At 47.5% G+C, this 25,802-nt stretch overlaps 1 protein-coding gene and 1 pseudogene across 1 annotated transcript in view; both read right to left on the bottom strand.

The window, feature by feature from the left end:
• ERCC4 (ERCC excision repair 4, endonuclease catalytic subunit) overlaps positions 1-25,536 on the bottom strand; it is a 29,883-nt gene extending 4,347 nt beyond the window's left edge. The window contains exons 1-10 of the mRNA XM_062179810.1: positions 25,327-25,536; positions 23,899-24,079; positions 18,579-18,774; positions 17,203-17,410; positions 15,514-15,694; positions 13,564-13,692; positions 11,455-11,565; positions 8,580-9,159; positions 6,771-6,863; positions 1,987-2,099 (exon numbers count right to left, since the gene is read on the bottom strand). Coding sequence (XP_062035794.1) covers positions 1,987-2,099; positions 6,771-6,863; positions 8,580-9,159; positions 11,455-11,565; positions 13,564-13,692; positions 15,514-15,694; positions 17,203-17,410; positions 18,579-18,774; positions 23,899-24,079; positions 25,327-25,533 — 1,999 coding nt within the window. The 5' untranslated portion in view covers positions 25,534-25,536. The remainder of the gene's footprint in view (positions 1-1,986; positions 2,100-6,770; positions 6,864-8,579; positions 9,160-11,454; positions 11,566-13,563; positions 13,693-15,513; positions 15,695-17,202; positions 17,411-18,578; positions 18,775-23,898; positions 24,080-25,326) is intronic.
• LOC133750285 (U6 snRNA-associated Sm-like protein LSm1) lies at positions 13,705-15,502 on the bottom strand (annotated as a pseudogene).
• Positions 25,537-25,802: the final 266 nt, after the last annotated feature.

Genomic DNA, 25,802 nt, shown 5'->3' with positions numbered 1-25,802 from the left:
GTCTGAGGTCTGCTGCTGACCTCGCTTCTCACTCCCAGACTCCCAGTGTCTATGGGTTGTGAATCTCTGGTTTTAATAAGCAGCTGTGACTGTTCTTTTTGTAAAATAACAGTACCTGAATTTTTAAAAATTATACTTATTCGTTTTAACAGATTTAGTTATTTATTTGAAAGGTAGAGTTACAGAGAGAATGGGAGACATAGATCTTCCATCTGCTGGTTTACTCCCTGGCTACAACGGCCAGGGCTGAGCCAGGCCAAGGCTAGGAGCCAGGAGCTTCATCTAGGTCTCCTACATGGCTGCAGGGGCCCAGGCACTTGGGCCATCTTCTGCTGCTTTCTCAGGCACATTAGCAAGGGGACTGGATCCGAAGTGGAGCAGCTGGGACTCGAACTAGTGGCCAAAGGGATGCCAACGCTGCGGGTGGGGGATTAAGCCACCGTGCCACATGCCGGACCCAACTGAGCTTATTCTGCAGTCTGCTAAGTTCTAAGATCCACTGCTCTAAGGTGACCTCACCAAGGTTAAATAAACTCAATCGCTGTGCCTTTCTCATGCTGCTTCTCGGGCATCAGAGGCAAAAGGGAGTTTAGAAGAAACCACTTCCCACGTCCCAGAGTACAGACCACTCGGTGGCAGGCCCCGGGTCAGACACGGCACAGCACTGAGGGAGCCCCATGCCTGAGTTCTGGAGAGGACCACAAAGTAACATACACATACAGAAGACAGTGCCAAGGGACATGCCCCAGACGACGCCCACCTAGGTATGTGTACAAGCGGAGAGGCAGAAGGGAGGAGAAACCTTCAATTGCAAGGTGAGTCAAATTGGCTTCTTTGGTTGAGATAAGAACCTAATCACCATTTATAAATGTTTCTTTGTAAAAGTACATTCTGTGTCTCAACCAACCAAAGTCAAATACCACACTGGAACAGAACGCCTAGAACTCCACCCTGATTATTTTACAGGTGACTCAGCAGCCGCTTTGCGCCAGAGAGGACAGACACATGGTTGGTACACAGCAGAGCTGAAGTGCAGTATGCAAGTCCACAGCCTCTCCTTGGCTCAACCGCTATTGTTTCTTTTTATTTTTTATCCATTTATTGTTTGAAAAGAAACAGAGACAGAGAGGGAGAGAGATAAATATGTCTCTCATTTCCTTGTCCACTCTCCAAATGCAGGCAAGAGCCAGGGCCGGGTGTGACTTTGGAGCCAGGGGCCAGCAAGTCAATCTGGATGTCCCACGTGGGTGGCAGGGGCCTGAGCACTTAGGCCATCTTCTCTTGCCTTCCCAGGATCATTAGAAGGGAGCTGAACTGGAAGTGGAGCATCTGGGACTGAAACTGGAGCTCTGACATGGGAGGCCGGCCCTGCAGGTGGTGGCCCACACTGCTGTGTCAGTGTCAGCCGGGACCCGGGAGCCTGAGCCATCACGGCTGCCTCCGAGGGCAGGTGGTGGCCCACACTGCTGTGTGTCAGCCAGGACCCGGGAGCCTGAGCCATCACGGCTGCCTCCGAGGGCAGGTGGTGGCCCACACTGCTGTGTGTCAGCCAGGACCCGGGAGCCTGAGCCATCACGGCTGCCTCCGAGGGCAGGTGGTGGCCCACACTGCTGTGTCAGTGTCAGCTGGGACCCAGGAGCCTGAGCCATCACGGCTGCCTCCGAGGGCAGGTGGTGGCCCACACTGCTGTGTCAGTGTCAGCTGGCACCCGGGAGCCTGAGCCATCACGGCTGCCTCTGAGGGCAGGTGGTGGCCCACACTGCCGTGTGTCAGCCAGGACCCGGGAGCCTGAGCCATCACGGCTGCCTCCGAGGGCGTGCACGAGCAGGAAGGCGGGATGGAGAGTGCAGCCAGGACCGGACTCAGGCACCCCAAAAGTACACCAAATGCCCATCCCTCCGCCTCTGGTTCCAAGAGTCTGGGAACAACCAAGCCTCTGCAGAGTAACCCGGAGGCCGTGGAACGCCTGGCAGGGGCAGGACTCACCGGCCTTCCGCGTGTCTGTGGGAGCATCTGCCGATGCTGGGCCTCTCACCAAGTCCAGATTGGTTTCATCTCTGCCTTCTCGCTCTTCAGGGACAACCATGCTGGCCTTTTCCCTGGGGAGAAAACAATTGACAGGTTTTATTTTGAAAACTACTTTCAAAATTCTAGATTCTAACCTTTTGTGATTCTAATATTTAACATGACCTCCATGACCACAGTGGAAGAAGAGAATACAACTAATGTGTGTTGTTGACTTATTTTACACTCAACTACTTTGAGACGTGAAATAGGCATGTAAAAAATACCACAGAGAAATCACTGAAATTATAAGACTGAAGTGTTTTTGAGCACTAAAAATAATTTAAGTCACTTATATTTAAATATTTTCAAGGTGATCATAAATATGGACGTTAACAATGATTAAAACAATAACATGTGGGTGGTTCAAAAAAGTTCGTGGGAAAATGGGATTACAAGAGAAGTCCTGAAATCTGTGCATAGTTTTTTTATAATACACATTTTCCACAGGCTTTCTGGAGACCCATTATATGCGTGGAATTCCAGATTGTTCTGTACCAAAGTAAACTTATCTCTTGATTCCGTTTCCCAGCAGCCTTTTGTAGTCTCCTCATCTGAGAGAACTTTGCTTTAAAAACATCCAGGAGGAGACCCCTTAAACATTTTCAATTTTATTTCTTTGATTAAAAAACCTAAAATATTCATTTATTTGAGAGGCAGACAGAAAAAGAGAGGTATGCAGAGAGAGAGCCCTTGTCCACCGATTCACTCCCAACTGCCCAAAATGATCCCTGGCTGAAGCCAGAGCAGGGAGCTAGGAATTCAATGCAGGTCTTCCACGTAGGTGGCAGGGACCCAACGTCTTAAGCCACTACTGCTACCCCATAGGGTCTTTATTAGCAGGAAATTGGAATCAGGAGTAGAGCCCAGGAATGAACCCAGGACCTCTGATGGGGAGGCGGGCGTCCCAACCAGCATCTTAAATCTCTAGGCCAAACGCCTGCCTCTGTGATCAGATTTCCTAGCTGTAAAATTTCAAATAATCTTACTCCTTTTCTTGAAAAGCAGTGGCCTCCTTGAGAGATGCATACTGAAGATATTTGTACTAATTTTCCCTCCAGGCATTTTATTATCTCTACTTAGCAGAACCATCTTTTCCCTGTATCAGCTGATCTTTGATCCAGCTAGACAATACATGCCTGCCAGTGTGCTGAATTCACTCCTTTCTGGTAGACCAGCAGCACGGCTTTTGTTCTACAAAATCACCCATGGATATGGGTGAGGCACAGTCTCTTCTCACAGTGCAGACGCTCTCAGAAACACACCTGGAAATCTATGATTTTCAAAACAAATACCTGTCAAATTTCCCAAGTTTTCTGGGAAAGTAAACACCTTAAAATTCTTTTTATTTGATAGTAGACAGTGAGAGAGAGAGACAGAGAGATAGGTCTTCCTTCCGTTGGTTTACTCCCCAAATGGCCTTAAAATTCTAAATAGTGTAACCACCTGATTGCTGTGTAAAATGGGAAGATCTTATTTATAGTGAACAGGCAATCACCATTAACAGAGTTCAGAAAAAATTAGGCCAGAGCGTAGATCAAATTACATTAAGACCTGGTGTAGCAAATATTATCAGTTGAAATGTGGGACAGAGCCCACGTCCTGTCCTGCTGAGCGAGGTTTCCTCTATGTGCAGGGCCTGTCTACGCTTGGTCCCCGAGTCCCTGATGTCTGTAGAACCCCCTGCACGCACCTGGAGTGGCATGGGGGCTGCAGTACCTTACTGCCAGCAGCTGAAAGCACCCAACTACAGATCAGGTTCCCTGTGCTGGAGAAGAGACAGCTTCCTGAACCAGCGTGGGGCAGAGCCGTCCTCCCCTCCTCCTCAGAGGCTGCCGCCTCACATTCCACCGGCTCCTCGGGCTCTGACTCTGCACGGGAAGGGCTGACTCGGCACCTCCCAGTTGCTCAAACTCTGCACCTCCGCATCAGAGGCCCGCCCCCTGGACTGGCCCTCAGCCAGCTCCTGCAAGGTGAGCTCTGATGAGAATATTCTGCCTGGGAAGAGGGTTTCTTTGTGCTGAGGCCTTGGGCCGCAGATACCAGTTTGATCCGAAAGCGTAGGCTGACAGCGGATTCGTGGCTAAGAGATTTATGCTTGTTTCTGCTCGCAGGGCTGAACCCTGTGTAGCTGAAGGCAGTTGTGGGAGTGTTCTGTGTCTTTACAACTTAGCACCAAACAGAAACTCTGGCCATCAGGGATAAGTGAGGTTCCTGCCGCTGACACTCTGCAGGTGCCGTCACACACGGCTGCTGGGAGGATTGAGCACGCCCCTGCGTCTCCACTGTGAGAGGACACCTGGAGGCTTCCACCAGTTTCTCCTGGATTTTTCCCCCTTGCCTCCTCCCCTGTGCTGACTTTAATCTGTACCCTTCCGCTGTAATAAATCCCACTGGGAGTCTAACACTTTTCCTGACTCACGCGAGTCTTTTTAGCGAATCACTGAGCCCAAGGGTGATCTTTGGGAACCCTGATGTGAACACCAATGAGCTAATCTCAGTACTGTCGGCTCCATGGTCTCGTTTGTAACTTTGGTGACAATGATTTTAATCAGAGGAGACTCAGGCAAAGGGCATTTTCAAGAGTGAATGCATGGTCAGGAGACCATCAGTTCTTTGACTCTGTCCCGTAAGTGCCTCTCAGATTTGTCCTCTCCTGAGCTTGACCACGTCCTTCCCACATCAGACAACTGCAATCCCTTCTGAATGGTTTCCACAACCCATCATTCCTCAATTTGATGGCTTTAAGAACGAGCCTTAAGGGGCCAGCGCTGTGGTGTAACGGTAAGCTGCTGCCTGCAGCACCGGCATCCCATAGGGGTGCCGGTTTGAGTCAAACCAGCTCCCTGCTATTGGCCTGGGAAAGCAATAGCAGATGACCCTAGTGCTTGGGCCCCCACACCCACGTGGGAGACTCAAAGGAAGCTCCTGACTCCTGGCTTTGGCCTGGCCATTTCGGGAGTGAACCAGCTGGATGCAAGGTTTATCTCTGCCTCTCCCTTCCTCCCTGTCTCTCTGTAACTCTGCCTTTCAAATAAGTAAGTAAATCTTCAAAAAAGAAAGAGCCTTTAAAAACATACTAATGGGGCAGGTTCAGCCACTTCTTGGGATGCCCACATCACATATCAGAGAACCGAGTCTGAGTCTTTGCCCCTCACTTTTTCTTTTTTTAAAGATTTATTTATGTATTTATTTATTTACTAAAGGCAGAGTTAGAGAAAGACTCTTGCACCTGTTGGTTCATTCCCTGGAGCAGATGCTTTTTCTGCACCACAGTAACTGCACCACTTTTTTTTTTTTTAATTTTATGTATTCATAAAGTAGAATAACAGATGGGGGTGGAGAGAGAGAGAGAAAGACGGGCATGTTCCATCTGCTGGTTCATGTCTCAAATGGCCAACAGCAAGGGCTGGACCAGACTGAAGCCAGGAGCCCAGAACTCTGTCCAGATCTTCCCCACGGGTGGTAAGGGCCATCTTTCGCTGTCTTCTTAAGACCATCATCAGCAGGGAGCTAGGTCAGAAGTGGAGCAGCTGGCACTTGAACCAGCACTCTGATATGGAAATGCAGCACGGCAAGCAGCGGCCTAAGCTGCTGAGCCACACAGTGCCAGCTCAGACCCCAGCACTCTACTATCAGCACAGACTCTGGCCTACACTGGCTGCTGAGTATCTGTTTAGAGTTTGAGCCCTGGGGAATGAAGGCCTAGGAGGTACAGAATAGACAAGGAGATGCCAAAAGCTTTGTACAAGATGCAGCCTGGCTTGTGATAACATGATTTCTGAAAAAAAAATTGAAAGCATAAACACGTATGCTATCCAAACAGCCTTACAGGGCATACTAGTAGAAAATACACGTTCATGGGCTGAGAGAATTAAACAATACTTGTATGACCATTAGCTGGAAGACCCTACAAGCCAAGGCAGGCCATAATTCTAGAAGCCTTGAAGGGAAGGAAGGGTGCTGCTGCTTTACAGGGACTCAGTGGCACTGATTCAGTGACCATCCCTGTCTCCAGGAATGTTTGCCCTGGACTATCTGGGGTGGGTGTATGTTTTACACACACCCTGAGAACCCAGGCAGGATGGGTGTAGGATGATGTCCACCTGGAAACCCTCCATGGGGCCCTGATAACCGAGTGCCACTAAAATAATTTCTGCTCTCTCATGGTCATGCTATAATGACTGAGGCTTGGAAGCCAGGTCTGGCCCAAAGGCACTCAGCCCAGGTCACGGGCTCCTCCGCTCTAGCCTTTCTCTGGCTCAGCGGCTCTGCTCTTGCCCTGGCTTCCGATGTCCCAGAGAGATCATGTGACCACCTGTCCACACTGAGCTCAAGCTGCTGGACAACATCCCGGGGTCAGGGGTGGGATGGGGGGCGGCAGCTTTCGGATTCTCACGTGTTCTCAGGCTAAGAGGCACCCCTCTGGTCGTGGACACGCACACACATTTCCCTTACGTTAAACTAGGGAGCGTTTTCTACTTGGATTCGGAACATTATGTGATGGTCGGTGTCAACACGCACACACAAAACACAAACCACTGAAAAGCAGTCGGAGATGGTGGGAGAGAGAGGGAAGAACGTGCAGCGGCACGGCCCTGGGGGACCACCAGACCCCAGGCTCATCGCGACGGGCCCCTCGCCCACACAGAAGCAGCCTCGGCAGCCACAGGCCGTCGGCGCGGCTGGGATCTTCTGGGCTTTACCTTATGAGTTTCTCAAAGGCTTCCTTTTCTTTCCTCAGAGCAGTGAGGTAGCGCTGCTCCTCTGTGGAGCCTCCGTATATCAGGAAGTAAACTCTGCAAGTGAAGACAAAACTCAGGCAGGCAGAAAAAGCACCCGTTTTTAGTCCTCGAAAAGCACAGCAAGGCACTTGACGCGGGCAGCTGAGAACGCTCGAATAAGGACTGTTTAACTTACAGTACAGGTTCCATTCATCACACACGCGCTGCAGTCACGCTGCCTAAACCCCACCTGTTGAAGGTGTCATTACCCCAAGGTTTATCTTTTCTGTTTTTTTTTTTTTTTTCTTTTGCCAAAGGGAGGAACAGAGTTTAGGTAAATACTGAAATATAACTAGAGGGATAGAGTAATTCTTTTCTCATAACTATAAACAATTCCCAAAACACAAAATCTTACAGGCTTCTCTTCTTCCACTCTCTTTTTGCATCTCTGCCAAGCAACAATTTTAAAAGCTGGACAGTCATTATACAAACCAGCTGATGAAAGCTCATGTGAGTGCAAAGTAAATACATGGCATCTATATGACCTTTATCTCCACAAGTGATTTCTCAGGTCTTTTCATTCGTGTCTCAACAGCGCAGAGACGTCACAAAGTCTTTACAAACCCGTGACAGGTAAGACTTGTGGATTTCATTGGGCATCTCAAATAATAATGCCTGTATTTTCTGTAAGGAAAGACCTGTTTTTCTATCTTGTTTGGTGCTCAAAGAGCTGAATCAAGCACCTCTTTTGTCCCCTTTCTTCAGGGTCTCTCAGAGGCATTTTCCTTTCCCAGTCTTCGTTTTCCTGTTGCCTCTGTCTTCCTTGACTGCATGTCTTTGAACTGTGGACAGGGAAGAGCCACGGGGGCCACAGACTCCAGCTCTCCCGTGGGTGTGCCACGTGTTCTCCCTTTCTGGGTCTCAGTTTCCCTTTGATACAGCAGGTGGCTGAACTCCCAGGCCCCTTCTGATTCTGACATGTTGTTTCCAAATATTTCACTATTCTGTTCTCAGGCAAGACACGTGGCACACACAGCCTATGTGCACAGTGGACCCACAGCAAGGCCTGACAATGCACCAGTCTGTCATCATCTTCCCAGCTCCCTCTAATCTCGCCGTCCTGCATTGCTTCTGCCCCAGCGCCTCCATTCATCTCCAGGCGGAGAGGCCGCCTCCATCAAACTGCCGGGAAGGTTTCTTTTGGCTCTGCTTTTGGTTCAGTCTGAGTTCAGGATATTAATTTTGCTGTTTATTTCCCCTCACATAATTGGAGAGCAAGAACACTATATTCTTTGGGAGGCATCGCTTTCTCATCTGATATTTCTGTAGATTTTCATCTGATATTTCCTGAAACCCAAGAAAGCTTCGTACAGTAATTCCCACGAATGCTTTGCTTTTATGTGGAAGTGATTTTAGTCACTCCTTACAATTTATAGGAAAGACACTTTAGAAGATTAGAATTATCCAGCCAAGTCATAGTTGTATTCACTTTGGGTAGAACTTGGAATATTACCAATTTCCTAGGCTTTTCACAGATACAGCACCTGTAAGCTACAAGGACATGCTGCAAGGAGCAGGCAGACAGGGGACACCAGCGACCCTCAGGGTTTGCTCTCCTGAGACATCCTCCCCGCCCACCTTCCCAGATCCATCAGTAAGCAAAGGCAACCGGCACGGCTGATAGCGGGGTGTTACAGAAAACCGACCGGCAACGGGTGCGACTTCTACGTCGAATCCCGACGAAAAGGAGGCGTGCTAGCTTTAGGAAAGCTAACGGTCTCCACGACTTGCCTTAGGGGTTTCCCGGGCCTGCTTGCTCTATAGATCTCCAGCTGGCGGACGAAGGTGAGCTCGGCGTCGTAGAGAACCACGTATCTGGGCTCCACCTCGTGCAGGACTCTGGTCAGCGCGTAGGGGTCGCTGCAGCCCAGAAGCGGGTGGATGATGGTGAGGGGTTCTTGGAGGACCCCGTAGGCGGCGTCCGAGGGCAACTGGACCTCGAATTCCGCATGCCTCCCGTCGGCCGCGCCGCTCTCCGGGCTGCTGCTTCCTTCGCCCTGGCTGCCTTCCTCGACGTCGCCCTCTTCCGCCGGTTCTTCGGGTTTGCCAACCATCTGGGTCAGAGTCAACGTGGGCTTCTTCTTTTTGAGAGCCCTGTCTCTGGCAGCGCGCGCTCTGGGCCTCTTGTCGGACCTCCGAGTCCTGCTCGAGTGGTCGGCCTTCCTCAGCCTCGCCCACACCTCCTCCGCGCGGCTGTCCTTGTCAAAGGCCTGCCTGTAGAGCCCGAGCAGGAAGGCCTCGGCGCCGGCCGTCAGGTAGCCCTGCAGCTGCGAGCAGGTGCGGTCGTCGCTGGCGCAGATGAGCACCTGACCTGCGGTCACAGAGCGCCGGTTAGTGCCGCCCTTCCCCGCGGGCCACGCACCGGCCCTCTGGGGGATCGAGAGGCACGGTTTGCGCCACGCTCCCTCTCCAAGGGGCTCGGGCTACCACACGCTTTCACTTCCCCAGCAGGATTTCTTAAACCCCGAGTAAAGCTGAAGCCACCAGCTATTTGGGGTCTTGGGAAAGCGTAGCCAGGCATAACAGAGGCTTTAAGGAAGCGCTTCCTGGCCGGCGCCGTGGCTTAACATGCTAATCCTCCGCCTTGCGGCGCCGGCACACCGGGTGTTCTAGTCCCGGTTGGGGCGCCGGATTCTATCCCAGTTGCCCCTCTTCCAGGCCAGCTCTCTGCTGTGGCCCGGGAGTGCAGTGGAGGATGGCCCAAGTGCTTGGGCCCTGCACCTGCATGGGAGACCAGGAGAAGCACCTGGCTCCTGGCTTCGGATCAGCGAGATGCGCTGGCCGCAACGGCCATTGGAGGGTGAACCAACGGCAAAAAGGAAGACCTTTCTCTCTCTCTCTCACTATCCACTCTGCCTGTCAAAAAAAAAAAAAAAAAAAAAAAAAAGGCCGGCGCCGCGGCTCACTAGGCTAATCCTCCGCCTTGCGGCGCCGGCACACCAGGTTCTAGTCCCGGTCGGGGCACCGATCCTGTCCCGGTTGCCCCTCTTCCAGGCCAGCTCTCTGCTGTGGCTAGGGAGTGCAGTGGAGGATGGCCCAAGTGCTTGGGTCCTGCACCCCATGGGAGACCAGGAGAAGCACCTGGCTCCTGCCATCGGAACAGCGCAGCGCGCTACCGCGGCGGCCATTGGAGGGTGAACCAACGGCAAAAGGAAGACCTTTCTCTGTCTCTCTCTCTCTCACTGTCCACTCTGCCTGTAAAAAAAAAAAAAAAAAAGGAAGCGCTTCCTAATGAATGCTTTTCCACAGGGTCTTATACACCTAAATAAATCCCAAATGGGCTACGGGGTCCAATTGTACACAGTAAGTCTTTTAAAAAGGAGTGACGACTCTCCACGCCCCCACATGGAGATGATTTTCTGGGCTTAACAGCAAAGGAAGAAATCTCAGAGAAGACTGACTCTACAAGAATAAAAAAAAAAAAACCACATTAACAATGCTTAAGGACAAAAAAAAAAAAAAAACTGCGATAAATGGTAGCACCAGTCATATATAAAGAGCCAACACACACCGTGGAATACTCTACATCAGCAAAGGAGACTCAGACAATTCACGCAAGAGGAACTGCATCTGAGAAATTACTGAGCTCATGAAGTATCAGTATTTAAAACCAGATGGCATCTTCGCTGATGAAACTAATAAAACTGGTTTAGACACACATACACACATACTGTGTACAATGCCCAGTCATGGCTGGTTGGCTCGGTGAAAGAGACAGCAGCTCTCAGACTGCTAGAAGAAAATGAAGATTAATAAAAACGTTCTGCAAATCAGTGCAGTAGTCTGTCTCGGGAGCCTTCGAAGTCTAACTGCCAATTCATTCATTCATTCCACATCCAGATGTTATCTTTACGCTGTGGCTTAGACAACGTGAAGCTACATGCAGAAAGAAAACCCGGACAGACAGACAGCAGTGTTCTGACCATTAGCTGCTCCAAGTCCTTCTTTCCCTCTCTCGTCCTTGTCACTTTTCTACAGTGAGCACGCATGACTGTGCATCTTAACTCACAGCACCGCACGTCTGGGATAATACCAGCAGCAGCTTTTGTGTGCCTGCACCTAGTGTTTCGTGGGCATTCAAAGATCCAATCCATATTTTTAAAAATCTGGTTTTCTTTTATATGGTATCTGATTTTATTTCTTAATTTATGGTTTAGGCTTAGTGTGCTGTGCTCATGTACTAGCGCAGCCATGTTTGAAGATAGCAGCCCTAAAATTTGGAATTGTTCTTTGAGGGCCAAGTCCCTGCTATCCGATGGCGGAGTTGAGGTTTCTTTGGCAGAATACTTGCTGAGGATATAAAACACAACACCCACAGATATAAAGCCTGGTGAAAATAATGTGGAGATTAGCTGTGCCTTTAAACAGTAGGCCTGAGAATCGAGCTGGTCAAAAACCCTGTTTCATGACTATACAATGACTCAACCTGGAGAAAATCCCATCAAATGAACGGGAAGGAGGTTGCCTGCGGCATCTCAGTGCCCAGCTGACGTGTATTTATCTGCATCGGATACATAAGACAGTGCGCTACTTTTAAAGAGCCAGCCAAAGCAGAATCCATTTGGTAGATCCTGACAGCAAATGGCATCATCTCCTTTCTCCTGACCTGGGCCACCGAGCACTTCGCTCTCCTTATTTTCTGCCTCGATTTCCTTGAGGACTTCGGTCAGCGCCTCCCACTTTGGGTTGCATTCCAGGACCAGCTCCTTTTTGGTTTCTGCAGAGAAATAAAGGACAACCTCATTCTGTGTGGTAACGGTTACCTATACAGTATTCCGAATACTTCTAAAACAACAGGTAACACGAGCGTTATTCCTCAAGTCTGGTTCTTTGAGCTTTCCTGAGAACACCAGGCAGAATTCGCCTTCCTCAGAAAGGTTTCCTCATGGTCTAAATGAAAGATACCTCAATCCAGCCTTCACACAATCTATCTATGTACAATGACATGATAGAAGACTTCTTGCAAGGTTACTAGTAAGAGGTGACTGTGACGCTGTGTACACACAGAAGCTGCTATGTAAAGGAATAGGTACTGAATGACAGTATTTATTATTTCTAAAATCCTTATCTTTTCCACAAGCCTGAGCATGCGTAAAAAATGGGAACAATCAAACTTTTATTTCTGTAAATACTGCACACATTATTAATATATATACTTAAGTTCTGAAATAGACCTTTATTAACTATTAATTCAATGACAATGAAGTGGTCACTGAACCAACAGGGTCTCAGTTTTGTCACCGCAAGACGAGATGTTTAGATCAAATACCTTTAAAGTCCTTCTGAGTATTCTACTACTCCAATTAATCAATGACCTCCTTCTCACTCATTGTTTTAACAAATGTGCTGACTGCTTACTATGTAACAACAATTAAAGTTTGAGTCCTCGATTCTAAGAAGCACTCAATATAATAAATAAGACAAACACTAAAAAAATAGACCTTTAAACTAGGCAGAAAACAAGCATTCATCCTATCTGACACCTTAAAAAACTAGTGATATTTAATACCTACTAGATGGATGTTGGAATAAAATCCACATTAGTCTCATTCTAGCACATTTATGTTCTTTAAAAATTAAAAGGGATGGGGGTTGGCACTATGGTATAATGGGTAAAGCTGCCACCCACAATGCTGGCAACCCAGCACAGCATGGGTTCATGTCTCTGCTGTTCCACTTCTGATCCAGCTCCCAGTTAATGGCCTGGGAAAGGCAGCAGAAGATGGCCCTGGTGCTTGGGCCCCCGCCACCCACACTGGAAAGCGAGATGAAGCTCCTGGCTCTTGGCTTTGGCCTGGTCCAGCCCTGGTCATCGCAGCCATCTAGGGAGTGAACCAACAGATGGAAGATCTTTGTTACTCTTTCAAATAAAATAAATCCTATTTTTTTTTAATTTTGGAACTCACCTAAGTTTTTTTTTTTTTTTTTTTGTCTTATTAAAGGTTCATTTACTTATTTGAAAGTCAGAATGACAGAGAAAGAGAGAGATCTCCCATCTACTCGTTCATTCCCCAGATAGCCACAACAGCCAGGACTGGGCCAAGCCAAAGCTAGGAGCCAAGAGGTTCTTCCAGGTCTCCCACGTGGGCGCAGGGTTCCAAGCACTTGGGCCATCCTCCACTGCTGTCCCAGTGCATTAGCAGAGCTGGACTGGAAACGGAGCAGCTGGGACTCGAAGTGGCGCCCATATGGGATGCTGGCAATGCAGACGGCTTAACCCACTGTGCCACAGGACCAGGCCCAGATAAATCTTAAAAAAGCTAAAAGGGATGTGAAAATGTTCCACTGAGTCTTTAAGTGCCAATAATAGTAATGTCTCTGAAGTAAAAACAAATCAGCCCACAGCTCTCCTGTGGCACTGAGAAGGCTCTGGATTCACATCTGGCGTGTTGTCTGGAATCAGCGGCAATGGGCTCTGAGACTTGCCACTCTGAATATTTCATGAAACAGTCCAACATAATTCTGTAAAGACAGAAGGTAATACAAGCTAGTTCTGTGCACTGTCTCTTCTCAGACAAATCCACCAACTGGCACCAGTCGAGGAAAAGGCGCTCAATACGTTATATGTAAAATACATACATACAGATACTTCACATACACACCCAATTTTCCAACTTGGCTCAAGGGAATTTTAAATTCCACTTTAACTTGGTGGGCATGCCCATACCGAACACTTACATAAAGACACACGTAAAGACTTAAGGCTATAGGATACCTTGCTCTTCTTTAATCTCCATTTTTTCAGACATTTTGCCTTTTTTACTCATTTTGGAATCAGGAACATGATAAACCCTTGCTCGAGCATTTACAAACATTGAGGTACTGGAGTCAAGAAACAGCCAACCTAATACGAGAAGTTCAGAAGGAAAGTCTTCAGTTTACAGTTAAACAGTCTCTGACAGTCACATAACGCACACACAGCCCTGGCCACCATCTTGTTTTCTTCCCTTTTCTTTTTTCCTTATTTTATTTATAAGCACATGAAGAATGTCCCCTGGAAAGTCTATCTTGTGGTAAGGCCAATATAAAGTAGTCGTTGGCTCCACAGTGATGTGTGAAAGAAGGCCATGCCACGGTTTGTTCAAACAATGATTTTGTTATTAGAACAAAACAAAACAACAAACCCGCATGATTTCTTCATGGTTGCCTATGTGAAAGAACTAAAAATAAAGATGACTTTTCAAAACTCCACAGTCTCTGGTCAAAGGTCTGAGGTGACCAAGCTGTCACTTTCCTTCACTGACAGCCTCTGCTTTCCAAGAGCATCAGCCTCTGAGCGGAAGACCTAACATTCATCCAAAGCGTCTGCCCAGGGAGTGGAGAGAGCTGGAACCTTAAAGGCCTGAACTTTGAGCTTCTCTGCTTGCAGCCTGGGCTGCTGTTCTTCCAGGACTGCTTCAATGGACACGTGCTGGAGGGGTGTGTTGCTCTCCTTTTCCAGGTCTTTTTCTCCTGTAGGACCTCATTCTCTCCTCTGACCACTAAAGTCCCCCGAGGAGTATCACCGTATTTTTTTACCCACAAGAATACGCTCCACAGCCTGACGTAGTAGTAAGTTAGCAAACTGATCAGTGCTTCTTAAAAAGCCCGTAGTGTCTTTCCAACTCGAAGCAGGACCCAGTGCTTTTTGTCGATGTCCTCGATGACGCTTGCGGTGCCAGGCATATAGCTCATCTTGAGCTGAGATAGGGCTGCCAGGTCGAGAGCTGAGATAGGGCGAGCCAGCGCATCCAGCACCTCCTTCCTCCCACTGAAGTTGCCACCTCGGCAGGATCAGGACAGAAACCCGGACCCGGGCCCGCACCTGAGCCCTGGCTTTCAGCCGCCGGGGGCCCGCCAGAAATGCCTTCCATCTTGTTTTCTGATCAGCCACTCCTCTGTCACTACTGTGGCCTGTCACTGCTTGGCTAAACGGTGGTATTTAAAATGCGCTCTGCAGGTTCCTGGCAGTCCCCAAGATGGTTTCAGGGGGTCTGTGAGCTAAGTATGCTCCACCGTGCTGCCTTCTCTAATAATGGTGCACAAGCACCAGTGGGTGGCACCGCTGCTGCCTTTGCCCAAACAAGGCCTTGGTGGTGTGAAAGTGTACCAGCAGTCACCGCACTCTGCTGCCACGCGCGTGCAGTTCATCACCTAACGATGCTCCCAAAGAAGCAGCGAAAATGATTAGCAGCATTAAATCGTGACCCCAGGGGCCTATAGCCACACTAACAGTGACAACGCTGGGAAGGATGTGGTCGGTAGGAAAACAAGATAGTGGCCAGTGGCATACGCATTTGTCCCTACAAATCTCTTTAGTCTTGGATCCCTCATATTCCCTTGTTGTCTCTTTGAAGTCAATAACTTCTAAGTTCTTAACAAACAAACTTCCAGAACATCACCTATTTCTAATTTGGAGACTGCCTGTATTATACACAGTCTTTTCTAGAAATAAAATTTCCCAGAATGGATATGAATATTTATTATTATACAGAACAGAAGTTAAGTAGGTGGAAACGGTAGCTATCAATAAAACCTACATCCATGTGCTATGAACATCAAACGTAATTTGAAATTTTAGCATATAGCATGTAGTTGAATATAGCACTACACCTGATTTCCCTTAAAAATCCAACACTTTATTCAAGTCAGTGCCTAGAATAATACTCATATTTTCATCTCACACCTGAATTCTGACCAAAGGCCTTTTCCGTTGCTCTCAGAGATTCCAGAAGATTAAGAAATGTGACACAGTCATACTGAGAGAGATACTGCAGCAGAGTGCGTAATATCTTCAAATCCTGGACCAAGGATTTAGTCTTGGCTCCAAGCTGGTGCCACAAGGGATCCAGATAGTGGCGAATTGTCTACAATAAGAAGATTTAGTATTACTAAAATATGGGGGCTTCAACAATTTCATTGAAAATGTATGTTATCTTTTAATTTCATTTTTATGAGAACTTTTTAAAGTCCCTTATATGTTCAGTATAGCTATTTGTGATACAAATCATACTTTAAATAAAGATTATTCCCTGTATACCTAAAAATGATTAAAGCAAATTTTGTATTATATATAATCACTATAAAAAAGAACTCAAAACATTATTCCCCAAGAAACTGGCTAGAAAGTTTCAGTTAACAAATGTTTAATTTTTCAAATATAGAGCACAGTGTTGTATTAATAGAAACCTTTTTGATCAGATAGCCAATCTGTCATCCATATTTACCTTACTGTTGGCAGAGAAAAGCTCTGATTGATAGATAATCATTTGTTTTTATGAATAGAAGCACAATCACTACACGGCATTCTATCCAACCAACTGAATACAGAGCAGGAGTGTCATTTGGATGACCATGTAGTTTACTGTCCACACTGGGACACGTGTGAAAATGAAGTGAGATACTATTTAGTACTCCAGGACAACAGGTAGATATTGGGATTGTCCTGCGGGGACATTAAGCTACATGCTTCTTTTGTAAAGTAACCTACAAAAGTTTAAAATTTTAAACATGACACAAGCTGTATATATATTTAGATGTAGTTACTAAAGAAATATCTATGCTTTGACTCTTACTGGTTAGGGGTGATAAACAGAAATCTGGTGGAAAACATACATATTTTATTTTTCTAGGGACATATGCATTCTATTAAAAGAATCTGAAGTGGTTTTTTTTTTTAAATCAACATGCACTAAATTATGACACATGTTAGGAATACATAAAGTTAGTTTAACGTATCAATATCTCACAGTAAATTGACTTCCTAGAAGAAAGTTAAGTTTTTCTAGTTTTTAAAATCATTATGCATTATTTCCAGTGACATGGAGATTAGTTCTGAAAGTGTTCTACCAAAACAGGCAAAAAAGGCTACCTGAGATTTTTGGTAAGTTGGCGTTCCCTGAACTTACAACTCAATATCACCCAATTATACATCTGTATTAATAGTCATCTATTATAAAAAATTCATTAGGAGCTAAATGTCTTGAACTAAAGCCTTACCATTTTTTCAATTCAGAATGTAATTTTAAGAGAGCAAGTCTCCCAAGTCTCAGGAATGAAAAGTCATCCAAGGGACTGTAGTCCAAAAGAGACTGTAAATTCATGTACAAATATGCATTCTTACGTAAAACTCTTCTACCTGTAGATATTCAAATGTCATTTCAGAGCAAAAAAGTTTTTTATCTTCTTCTTGATTACACTGTATAACCACAAAACTCAAAGTTATGCTAAACAAAGTTACTGCTAAACTTTAAATCATCTATTTCTAAAATAACAGTAAATTCCTATTACGAACATTGCAAATATTATAATAGCTTGCATTCTTTAAAATTACAACATAACAAGTTGTGCTTTAAAAGGAAAAGAAAAGGAGTACCTTGTCAAAAGGTTTTCCAATAGCATTTTCTAAGGATAAATCTTCCACTTCAAGCGTCGGGTTATGGCACTTCAGCTCCTTCAGACACGCATTTAGAATGTCCAGGATAGCGGTCTGGATGGCAAGCATGGCAGGTGTCATGGAAACATGAATTTCTACAACTTCAGGTTTGTGCTGTTCCAGAAACGAGTGTACTGCCACATGGAACCTAAGGGACAAACGCTTTTCAAATACTTTCTAGTTTCGAGAGCCACCTACTTAGAGCTCTTGTAAATGCAACGGGAAACAAACCAAATGGGAAGCAAGACAATGTTTTAAAGAATACTTTGCACCTCCTTGAATGGCAGCCTTATTCAGATAAGGCAAGAGCCGGCAGAGCACAGTGGGGGCTGAAGCCAGTGCCGGTGTGCACGGCCTCACTAGCGTATGGCCACACCCATCTAGGGCTGCTTTCCTGCTTCCACGGGCAGAGGAACTGTGACAAACCAAATGGCCTGCGAAGCCCAGAACATTTACTCTCCGGCTGTTCACAGGAGAAGTTTGTAGACCTCTGAGCTAAGGTATAATCAGGAAGGAAAAATATTACAACTATTCTTAAAACAACATACAGTATTGTAGAACCAAAATACATATGAGTATTAGCACAGGCTGCAACAGTGAAAACGGAACCATGTTTTCCCTAGACATTTACATAAATTCTTCAAGATCTTCGCGCCTTTTTTCTTGGATGGACAATCTTCAAAGTGGAAGTGATGGTTGCAGCCAGGAAACCTGCAGTTCATGCGGGTCACCAAATGGACAAGAATGAAGCAGCTGTCCTGGATGGCTGTGATATGCTACCAGGGAAAGAACCATCAAATCCCTCTGCTTTCCAAAGAACCACAAGGAGGGTTGTAGCGGGTTACTCTACTGCTCATGATAGTGGCATCCCAGAGGGGCTCAGCTGCTCTGCTTCTCATCCAGCACCCTGCTAATGTGCCTGGGAAAGCAGCAGAGGATGGCCCGGGAGCTTGAGCCCCTGCCACCCCTGCGGAAGACCCGGACAGAGTTCTGGGCTCTTGGCAACGGCCTGGACCAGCCCTGGCTGTTGTGGTTATTTGCAGCGGGTAGAAGACACTCCTCCCTCTCCACCCTACCCCACCATCCCCTGGGCCCTGCTACCTCTAGTGCTCTGCCTTTCAAATCAGTAAATCTTTTTTTTTTTTTTTTAAAGTTTACTTTAAATAAAGAACCACAAATGTGGCAGCCACATGGTTACATGGATGTGTTTGTTACGAAGCTGACTGGCATCTGTCGGGTGCAATTACAGGAGATTTGACATTCCATGAGTCACAACAGACTGTGTCACAGAAAGTCCGTCCCGTGGTGCTACTTACCTAGGCCACAGATACAGCTTCCTCACAAAAAGATTTCGCATCACTCTTTCCACGTGGCAGAAACCGGTATCGAAGGCGACGGCGTTGTCCGTGAAAGCTTTAATAAAACCTCGCTTGTTTTTCTGGCGAAAGAGGCGCAAGATGAACGCTTCCTGACAAGATTCGATTATTCTGTGAGCTCTGTACACCAGGATGCCTGGGGGGGGAATCACAATCAGATCCCAGAGCAGACCAGCAACGCCCATGCTCGCTCACTCGCTCACTCACTCACTCACTCACATGTTTCTGGAGTGCCTGCCTGACACAGGAGTGACTCCTGGCACTGTTCTAGCCTCGGACAACAGATGTCAGTCCCTGCCCTTGCAGAACTCAACGATAAACGATGGAAACAGTAGAATATTCAGTATACTACAGGAGCTAAGCAGACAAAATGAATCCGAGAAGGAAAAGAAGGTGTGTGATGGGGTGGATGGAGAGGAGGAGGCGAGTTTACGATCATCGTGCCCTAGAGAGTTCTGGGACGAGGGAGCAAGAAGAACAAAGGCCCTGGGGTGCAGTGTGTCAGGAATGTTGGAAGAAGAGTTTTTTTACACAAGATCCAATGTGGATTATACAAAATAGCTACATTTTAAAAGTTCAGGAAACATTTCTATCACTTATGAAAGTCATTCGATTTACAGAATCAGAATATATTCAATTAAGAGGTAAATTAGTCCATCTAAAATAAGACTCTCTAATGAATATATATAACAATTTTTTGGGAGTGTGATCAAGACATCTCTGAATCTTAAAAATAAGGACAAGTGTACACGTTTCCTTATTTGTAAAATAAGCTTACTGGACTATAAGATCTCCCACACATATAAGCCCTTTGGACACAGTGACAAGTTATGGAGAATGTGAGATGACACAGATATCATTTCTGGATCAAACACCCAACTATCCTATGATTTTCAGGTTTTTACATCTGAATCATGTTGTATATTTGCTAAAAATGTGTTTACATGTTTTCGATTCAGTTCTCGTCACTTTCAGGGTCCATAAAATGATCCTAATGGTGATTTATGACCACTTCCAGCAGTTCAATAGAATCAATTCAGAATCTACCATTTTCCTGTTTACATTTTGGATCCAACATGGATGGAACTAAATTTACTCTTGCTAAGCAAGTTATTTTTCAAATGTAGTAAAAATCAATGGTGTTACTTAGAAGCTTACAAAGGATTTCCAATAACTCCAGCACATATACATATTAATTACTCGGAAAATATTCTGTACACAGGAGGTGTGTATTTCCTAGGACTCTGTGGTCCATACTTTGTTAGCCTGAGTTGAAATATCACATGAAGTTAAGAATAAAAATAGACTTTAAAGAAAACATGAACTCAATTTAAGAAAATGCTCCAGTAGACTACCATTCTTTTAGAAATTCGAGGAAGGAGAGGAGAACTACACGATATCCCAGGTACTAGGTTGGGTCCTCTTACAGATTTTTGTTTCATTTAATGCTCATGATAATTCTACGGGTGAGATATTATTAAAGACCAAGAAATGGAAGCAACTTGACCAAGCTCATCCAGTAAGTGGGAGGCCAGCGGTTTCAATCTTGTGGTAAAGCTATGTTTTCCTACAAAGTGACATCGCCTCAGATTGTTCCTCTTTGACAAAATTAAAAATAAAAGCACTAAACGCAGGTGAGGCCTCTGGGGGCAGTCTAGTGCCTAAGAAACCTACTTCCAGTTTTATGCTGCTATGACATGTGTACCTCATGCGGTCCTAGAACTGCCTCTTTACAAATCCCCTTCACTAAACTGCTTGAAGACACGCACATCATTAGCAACAGGTACTGATTACAGAATGCTTATGAGACGCCACAATGCTCCGTACGTCACATACATCATTGTGTTTCACCCTTGCAAGCAAACTGAGGCACAGAGAAATTAGGAAATTCACCTAGGCACACTCAGCTGGTACATAGCTAAGTCCAAAATCAGCAGCAGTCCAACTCAAGTATTCACCTGTTTCTTTCACCTTTCTGCACCCTCTGGCCAAACAAGGTGCGCTTACTAAGTTAAATGTTTGATGAGTGAAAATAAAATGATAGCACTGGGTACACAAATCTAACATGTAACCTTTTTTTTAATTTCCCAAAAAATGTTCCAGAGATACCAGGCTCACTTCCAGCCATGGAGACGTCCTCCTGACTTGTCTTTCGCAAGCACACCTGAGTAGGTATTTATATCCCACAACACCTAGGGTGGTGGGCAGGGGAGCAAGTGAGGGCCGGGGGGCTCAGTACTTTCCAGAGGGTTGAATGTTTTGGGACTGCCCTGGGGTCCCCCTGAGCTTTGCTGAAAGCTCTTTCAGGGGTTCCAGCAGCTAAGCCTAGGGAAGGAATCCGAAAGAACTTGTTTCTGGCATTCATTTGTGCTCCACACAGCCAAGCAGCTCTAGCTCCAGCTCCATTCCTGCCTGGGGCTGGATAACAAAGGGGGTGTATTTGGGGGGGGGGTACTTCTGATTAGGAACCACCTATGGGTGTGTAGTGTGTGGTGTGTGTGTGTGTGTGTGTGTGGTGTGTGGCACTTCTGATTAGGAACCACCTATGTGTGTGTGGTGTGCGTGCTGTGTGGCACTTCTGATTAGGAACCACCTATGTGTGTGTGGTGTGGTGTGTGTGTGTGTGTGTGTGTGGTGTGTGTGGTGTGTGGCACAAAAAAGAAGATTAGGAACCACCTATGTGTGTGTGGTGTGTGCGTGTGTGGTGTGTATGTGTGTGGTGTGTGGCACTTCTGATTAGGAACCACCTATGTGTGTGGGGTGTGTAGTATGTGTGTGGTGTGTATGTGTGTGGTGTGTGTGGTGTGTATGTGTGTGGTGTGTGGCACTTCTGATTAGGAACCACCTATGTGTGTGGGGTGTGTAGTATGTGTGTGGTGTGTGTGTGTGGTGTGTGTGGTGTGTATGTGTGTGGTGTGTGGCACTTCTGATTAGGAACCACCTATGTGTGTGGGGTGTGTGGTGTGTGTGTGTGTGTGTGTGTGTGGTGTGTATGTGTGTGGTGTGTGGCACTTCTGATTAGGAACCACCTATGTGTGTGGGGTGTGTGGTGTGTGTGTGTGTGTGTGTGGTGTGTATGTGTGTGGTGTGTGGCACTTCTGATTAGGAACCACCTCTATACTAGATTCTGACTTTGCACTCACATTGCTCTTGGACTCCTTAGGCCGAGCTGTAACTGAAAGTCAGAGCAATGCTGACATCTAGTGGTAGAATCAATGGGATCTTTTTTATTTTATCAACTTCATGAAGAAAACCAACATTATAAGAAAGCAGCAAACAGTAAGGCTTGAATGATGTTCAAGATTCCTGGTTATAAAACACCAATACTTTTTTTTTCTTTGCTATCATTTATTAAGAGTTTACCGTCACCAAGTCTCTATACCAAGCAATTTATTTCACCACACTTGATCCTTAGGGTAACTCGGGGAGGCACAATTTCTTCCTCTAAGAAATGAGAAGACTGAGGCTCATGGAATTTAAGGCATTTGCTTTGTAAGCAGAGCGCTGGAATTCAGAGTCAGGGAGTCCCCTGCAGGCCATGCCACTGTTTGTAGCATTACAGAAGATGAGCGGCAGAACACTCACGCACACTTACTCCTGAACATCCTGGAAGGTCGCCTGTGTTCAGGGCAACATGGTAGGCACAGTGCAAAGCAGGATCATGAATTGCATAGCCCTCTGCCCTCAGAAGTACACTGAAGGTCACAGGACACCCATCTGTCATTCATCCATCAAAGATGTGTTTAGCACCTGTCGTGTACAGCTCTTTGGCTTGGGATGAACAAGTCATTCCTTTTGCTTAAGCTTAGCTCATGAGTGAGACAGACAAATACCCAGGCAAACACGACGCAGTGTTCTGAGCAGAAGCCCGGGCAATCTGAGGGCTCACAGGCAGGGCCCCTAAATCATCGTTGAGGGGATGAGAAAAAGTTTCTGAAAAGACAAATCATAAGGAATGCTGATGCCTTTTCTATATTAATTCTAGCTAAAGTTCAACTTTTTTTCTCAAAATAATTAGGCAACTATTTGGTTTAATTTCAAAATACCCATAAAGAGGAAAACCAAATACTTTTGGAAACACAGAAAGATCACTTGAAAACATCTCAAAGTGGATTAAGTTCTTAAAGCACATGCCAGCCAGTTATAACTAGTTCCCGAATACGAACTTAGCAAACAAGGAAAAATCAATCTCATCAATCTTTTACATACAGCCGAGTGCCGAATCCTGTTTCAAAGCAGACAGCATATACAATGGGGGTCTCGTAAGATTATAAAGCAGCTGAAGACCTCCCATTGCCTCGGAGCTGTCCTAACATAGCAGCACGACGCATTCCCCGCTCGTGTGTGTGACGCTGGTGTGTACTCTGCCTGTCCTATAGGTGTACACCACAAACCACCATGGATGGTACACAATACCTGACAACAGATGGCTGCAGTACTGCACTGTGCACTTCTTGCCCTTTTTATGATTTTAGAGTGTATTCCCTCCACCTGACAAACACAGCTGACTGTAAAATAGTATATCATGTGATGTTGGCGGCAGCCTCACACACGTTTAGCTCGTCCCTTGGTTGCATCAGGTAATGGGCCTCTACTACCTAGGTTTGTCTAAGTACACCCTATGATGTCTCTACTGCCACAAAATTGCCTGATAATGTAGGTTTCTTTTTTTTTTTTTTTTTTTTTTTTGACAGGCAGAGTGGACAGTGAGAGAGAGACAGAGAGAAACGTCTTCCTTTTTGCCGTTGGTTCACCCTCCAATGGCCACCGCGGCTGGTGGGCTGCGGCCGGCGCACCGCGCAGATCCGAAGCCAGGAGCCAGGTGCTTCTCCTGGTCTCCCATGTGGGTGCAGGGCCCAAGGACTTGGGCCATCCTTCACTGCACTCCCGGGCCTCAGCAGAGAGCTGGACTGGAAAAAGGGTAACCGGGATAGAATCCGGTGCCCTGACCGGGACTAGAACCTGGTGTGCCGGCGCTGCAGGTGGAGGATTAGCCTAGTGAGCCGTGGCACCAGCTTGATAATGTAGTTTTTTAGGAAGTAATCCTGTTAAGGGAGGTATGACTAAGTTATTTAGCTCACAGATATTTACTGAGCACTCACAGTGTGTCAAGTATTGTGCTAACCTCTGCAAGTACCACGCTGAACACAGATGAAGTGATGCCCATGGAACAGAAGATTCTACAGTTCAGTTTAGCACAGGGGACAAAAATAAAGGTGTACAAGTTTATGGACAATGATAAAAGATCTCAAATTCTTACCAGTAATTAAATCTGAAGGTATTCTATCAGTCAAGAAATCAACCACGAGTATTCGACTTGTTGCAAATATGACACCGCCTTGTGTGTAAACCTCATAGCGACTGTTGCTTGCGATTTCATTGGTTACCCGGCGAGGGAGGTGCTCAACGCCTTCTATCTTCAGCTGATTGATAAAGTACTCCTAAATCAAATCAAACTTGATTAGCAGGCTGTTTAAAATAAGCTGCAGGTGTTTAAACTGATGCGCTTTCTTTGGGATAATGAACTTGATAATGGATATACAAGCTAAGTTACCACTTCATGTTGATCATCTGGTCTACATTTCATTAGGATTTTGTTTTAGCTTTTGGGTTTACACCAAGGAATAATTGCACTTCAGTCCTTATTAGCTCTTTAACCAAAAATAATAATAATAATTTCAAAATTTCTGGGTCAAAATTCTGCTACCCAGAAAACACTTCGCAGCTAAGCCAGGTGTGCAGCCGACCATGACCTGGGAGGAGCCAAGGGAAGCTTTTTTCCCAGGCAGTGTGTTAGACTGCGAGTTCTGTCCTGGCCCACCCCAGAGGGACTCTGTGATGTCCCTGGGCCCAGGGGTGGGGAATGCGGTCTGGCCCTGCCAAGGCAACCCCAGGCAGGACTCCAAACTCAGCAGACAGCAGGCGAACTCTGAAACTGATCATTGGCAAAGGTTCCTCAGCCCTGCTGGGCCTGGACTCCCAGCGCAGTACCACCTCGGCGGTACTCAGCCCAGCACCGGCACACCCCGAGGAGCCCCGCCGGCTGCCAGTCCTCAAACGAGGCCACCCTCGAGGAATGCAACCACCAGACGTGTCAGGCTGGCCTGAACCCTCTCAACAGCCCCCAGCGCCGGCACACCCCCATTCCCCCCATCCCTAAGGTCCTCAGCTTCCGCCTCTGTCCCCGCAGCCCTGGGGAGGGGCGCCTGCCCCAGCCTCTCCTCTCCCCGACGGGGTCCGCCCAGGCGGCGTCTCCCGCCACCCTCGGAGCCCTCCATCCCCACCGGTCCCCTTTGTGGGGTGCCCCTGCCTGCCAACCTGAGGACGCCCTGGTTACTCCCGACCCGCTCCTGTGCCAGCCGTCTCTGCTTCCCCGGAGGGACCGCCACGCAAACCCTCGGCGCCCCCGTCTCTGTGTCCCCGCCATCCCTCCCGCCCCCTTGGGGTCCCTCCAGTCCCCTTAATGTCCTGGGGACCCGCGTCCCCCTCGGGGTCCCCGCCGTTCCCTCAGTGCCCTCGCGCGGGCTCAGGGATCTGGGTCCCCCCACTCAACACCCTCCCTCTCCTGGCCCCGCAACCCCACGGAGCCCCCTCTATGGCTGTCAGGGGCCCCCAGGGGAGCCAAGGCCCGCACCCGGCCGCTCGGGACAAGCCCGCTCCCTTCAGCCGCGCGCGGCGGCGGCCGCACCTCCTCGGCCGGCTGCGTGTTGAGCACCAGCACCAGGCAGGCGGGGTGGCAGTGCAGCCGGAGGAAGTGGTAGAGGAGCCGGTCCGCGCCGAGCCCGCGGGCACACACTACCAGCCCGTCGGTGTCCAGCAGTTCCAGCACCAGCTGCCGCTCGTACTCCAGCAGCGGCGCCATGGCCGTGCGTTGCGCCGGCACTCCCGACTCCATGGGCGCTCTTCCGGGGCCGCAGCCGAACGCAGCCGAAGAGAGCCGAGTCCGAGACGAGCACGGGCCGAACGCAGCCGAAGAGCACCCGAGTCGGATCCGACGATAGCCGACCGACCGCAGCCGAAGAGGAGCCGAGGCCGTGACGACGATCACCCGAGGAAAGCCGACCCCGAGAGGGCGGGCCGAGCGCCGCCGAAGGGGAGCCGAGTCCTGACGAGCGAGACCGAAGGCGGCCGAGGAGCGCCGGTTCTGAGGCCAGGAGCGCCAGC

This window comes from Lepus europaeus, chromosome 21, assembly GCF_033115175.1.
Source record: "Lepus europaeus isolate LE1 chromosome 21, mLepTim1.pri, whole genome shotgun sequence".
In the NCBI taxonomy this organism is placed as follows: domain Eukaryota; kingdom Metazoa; phylum Chordata; class Mammalia; order Lagomorpha; family Leporidae; genus Lepus; species Lepus europaeus.
This window is presented reverse-complemented; position numbering and strand designations above follow the sequence as displayed.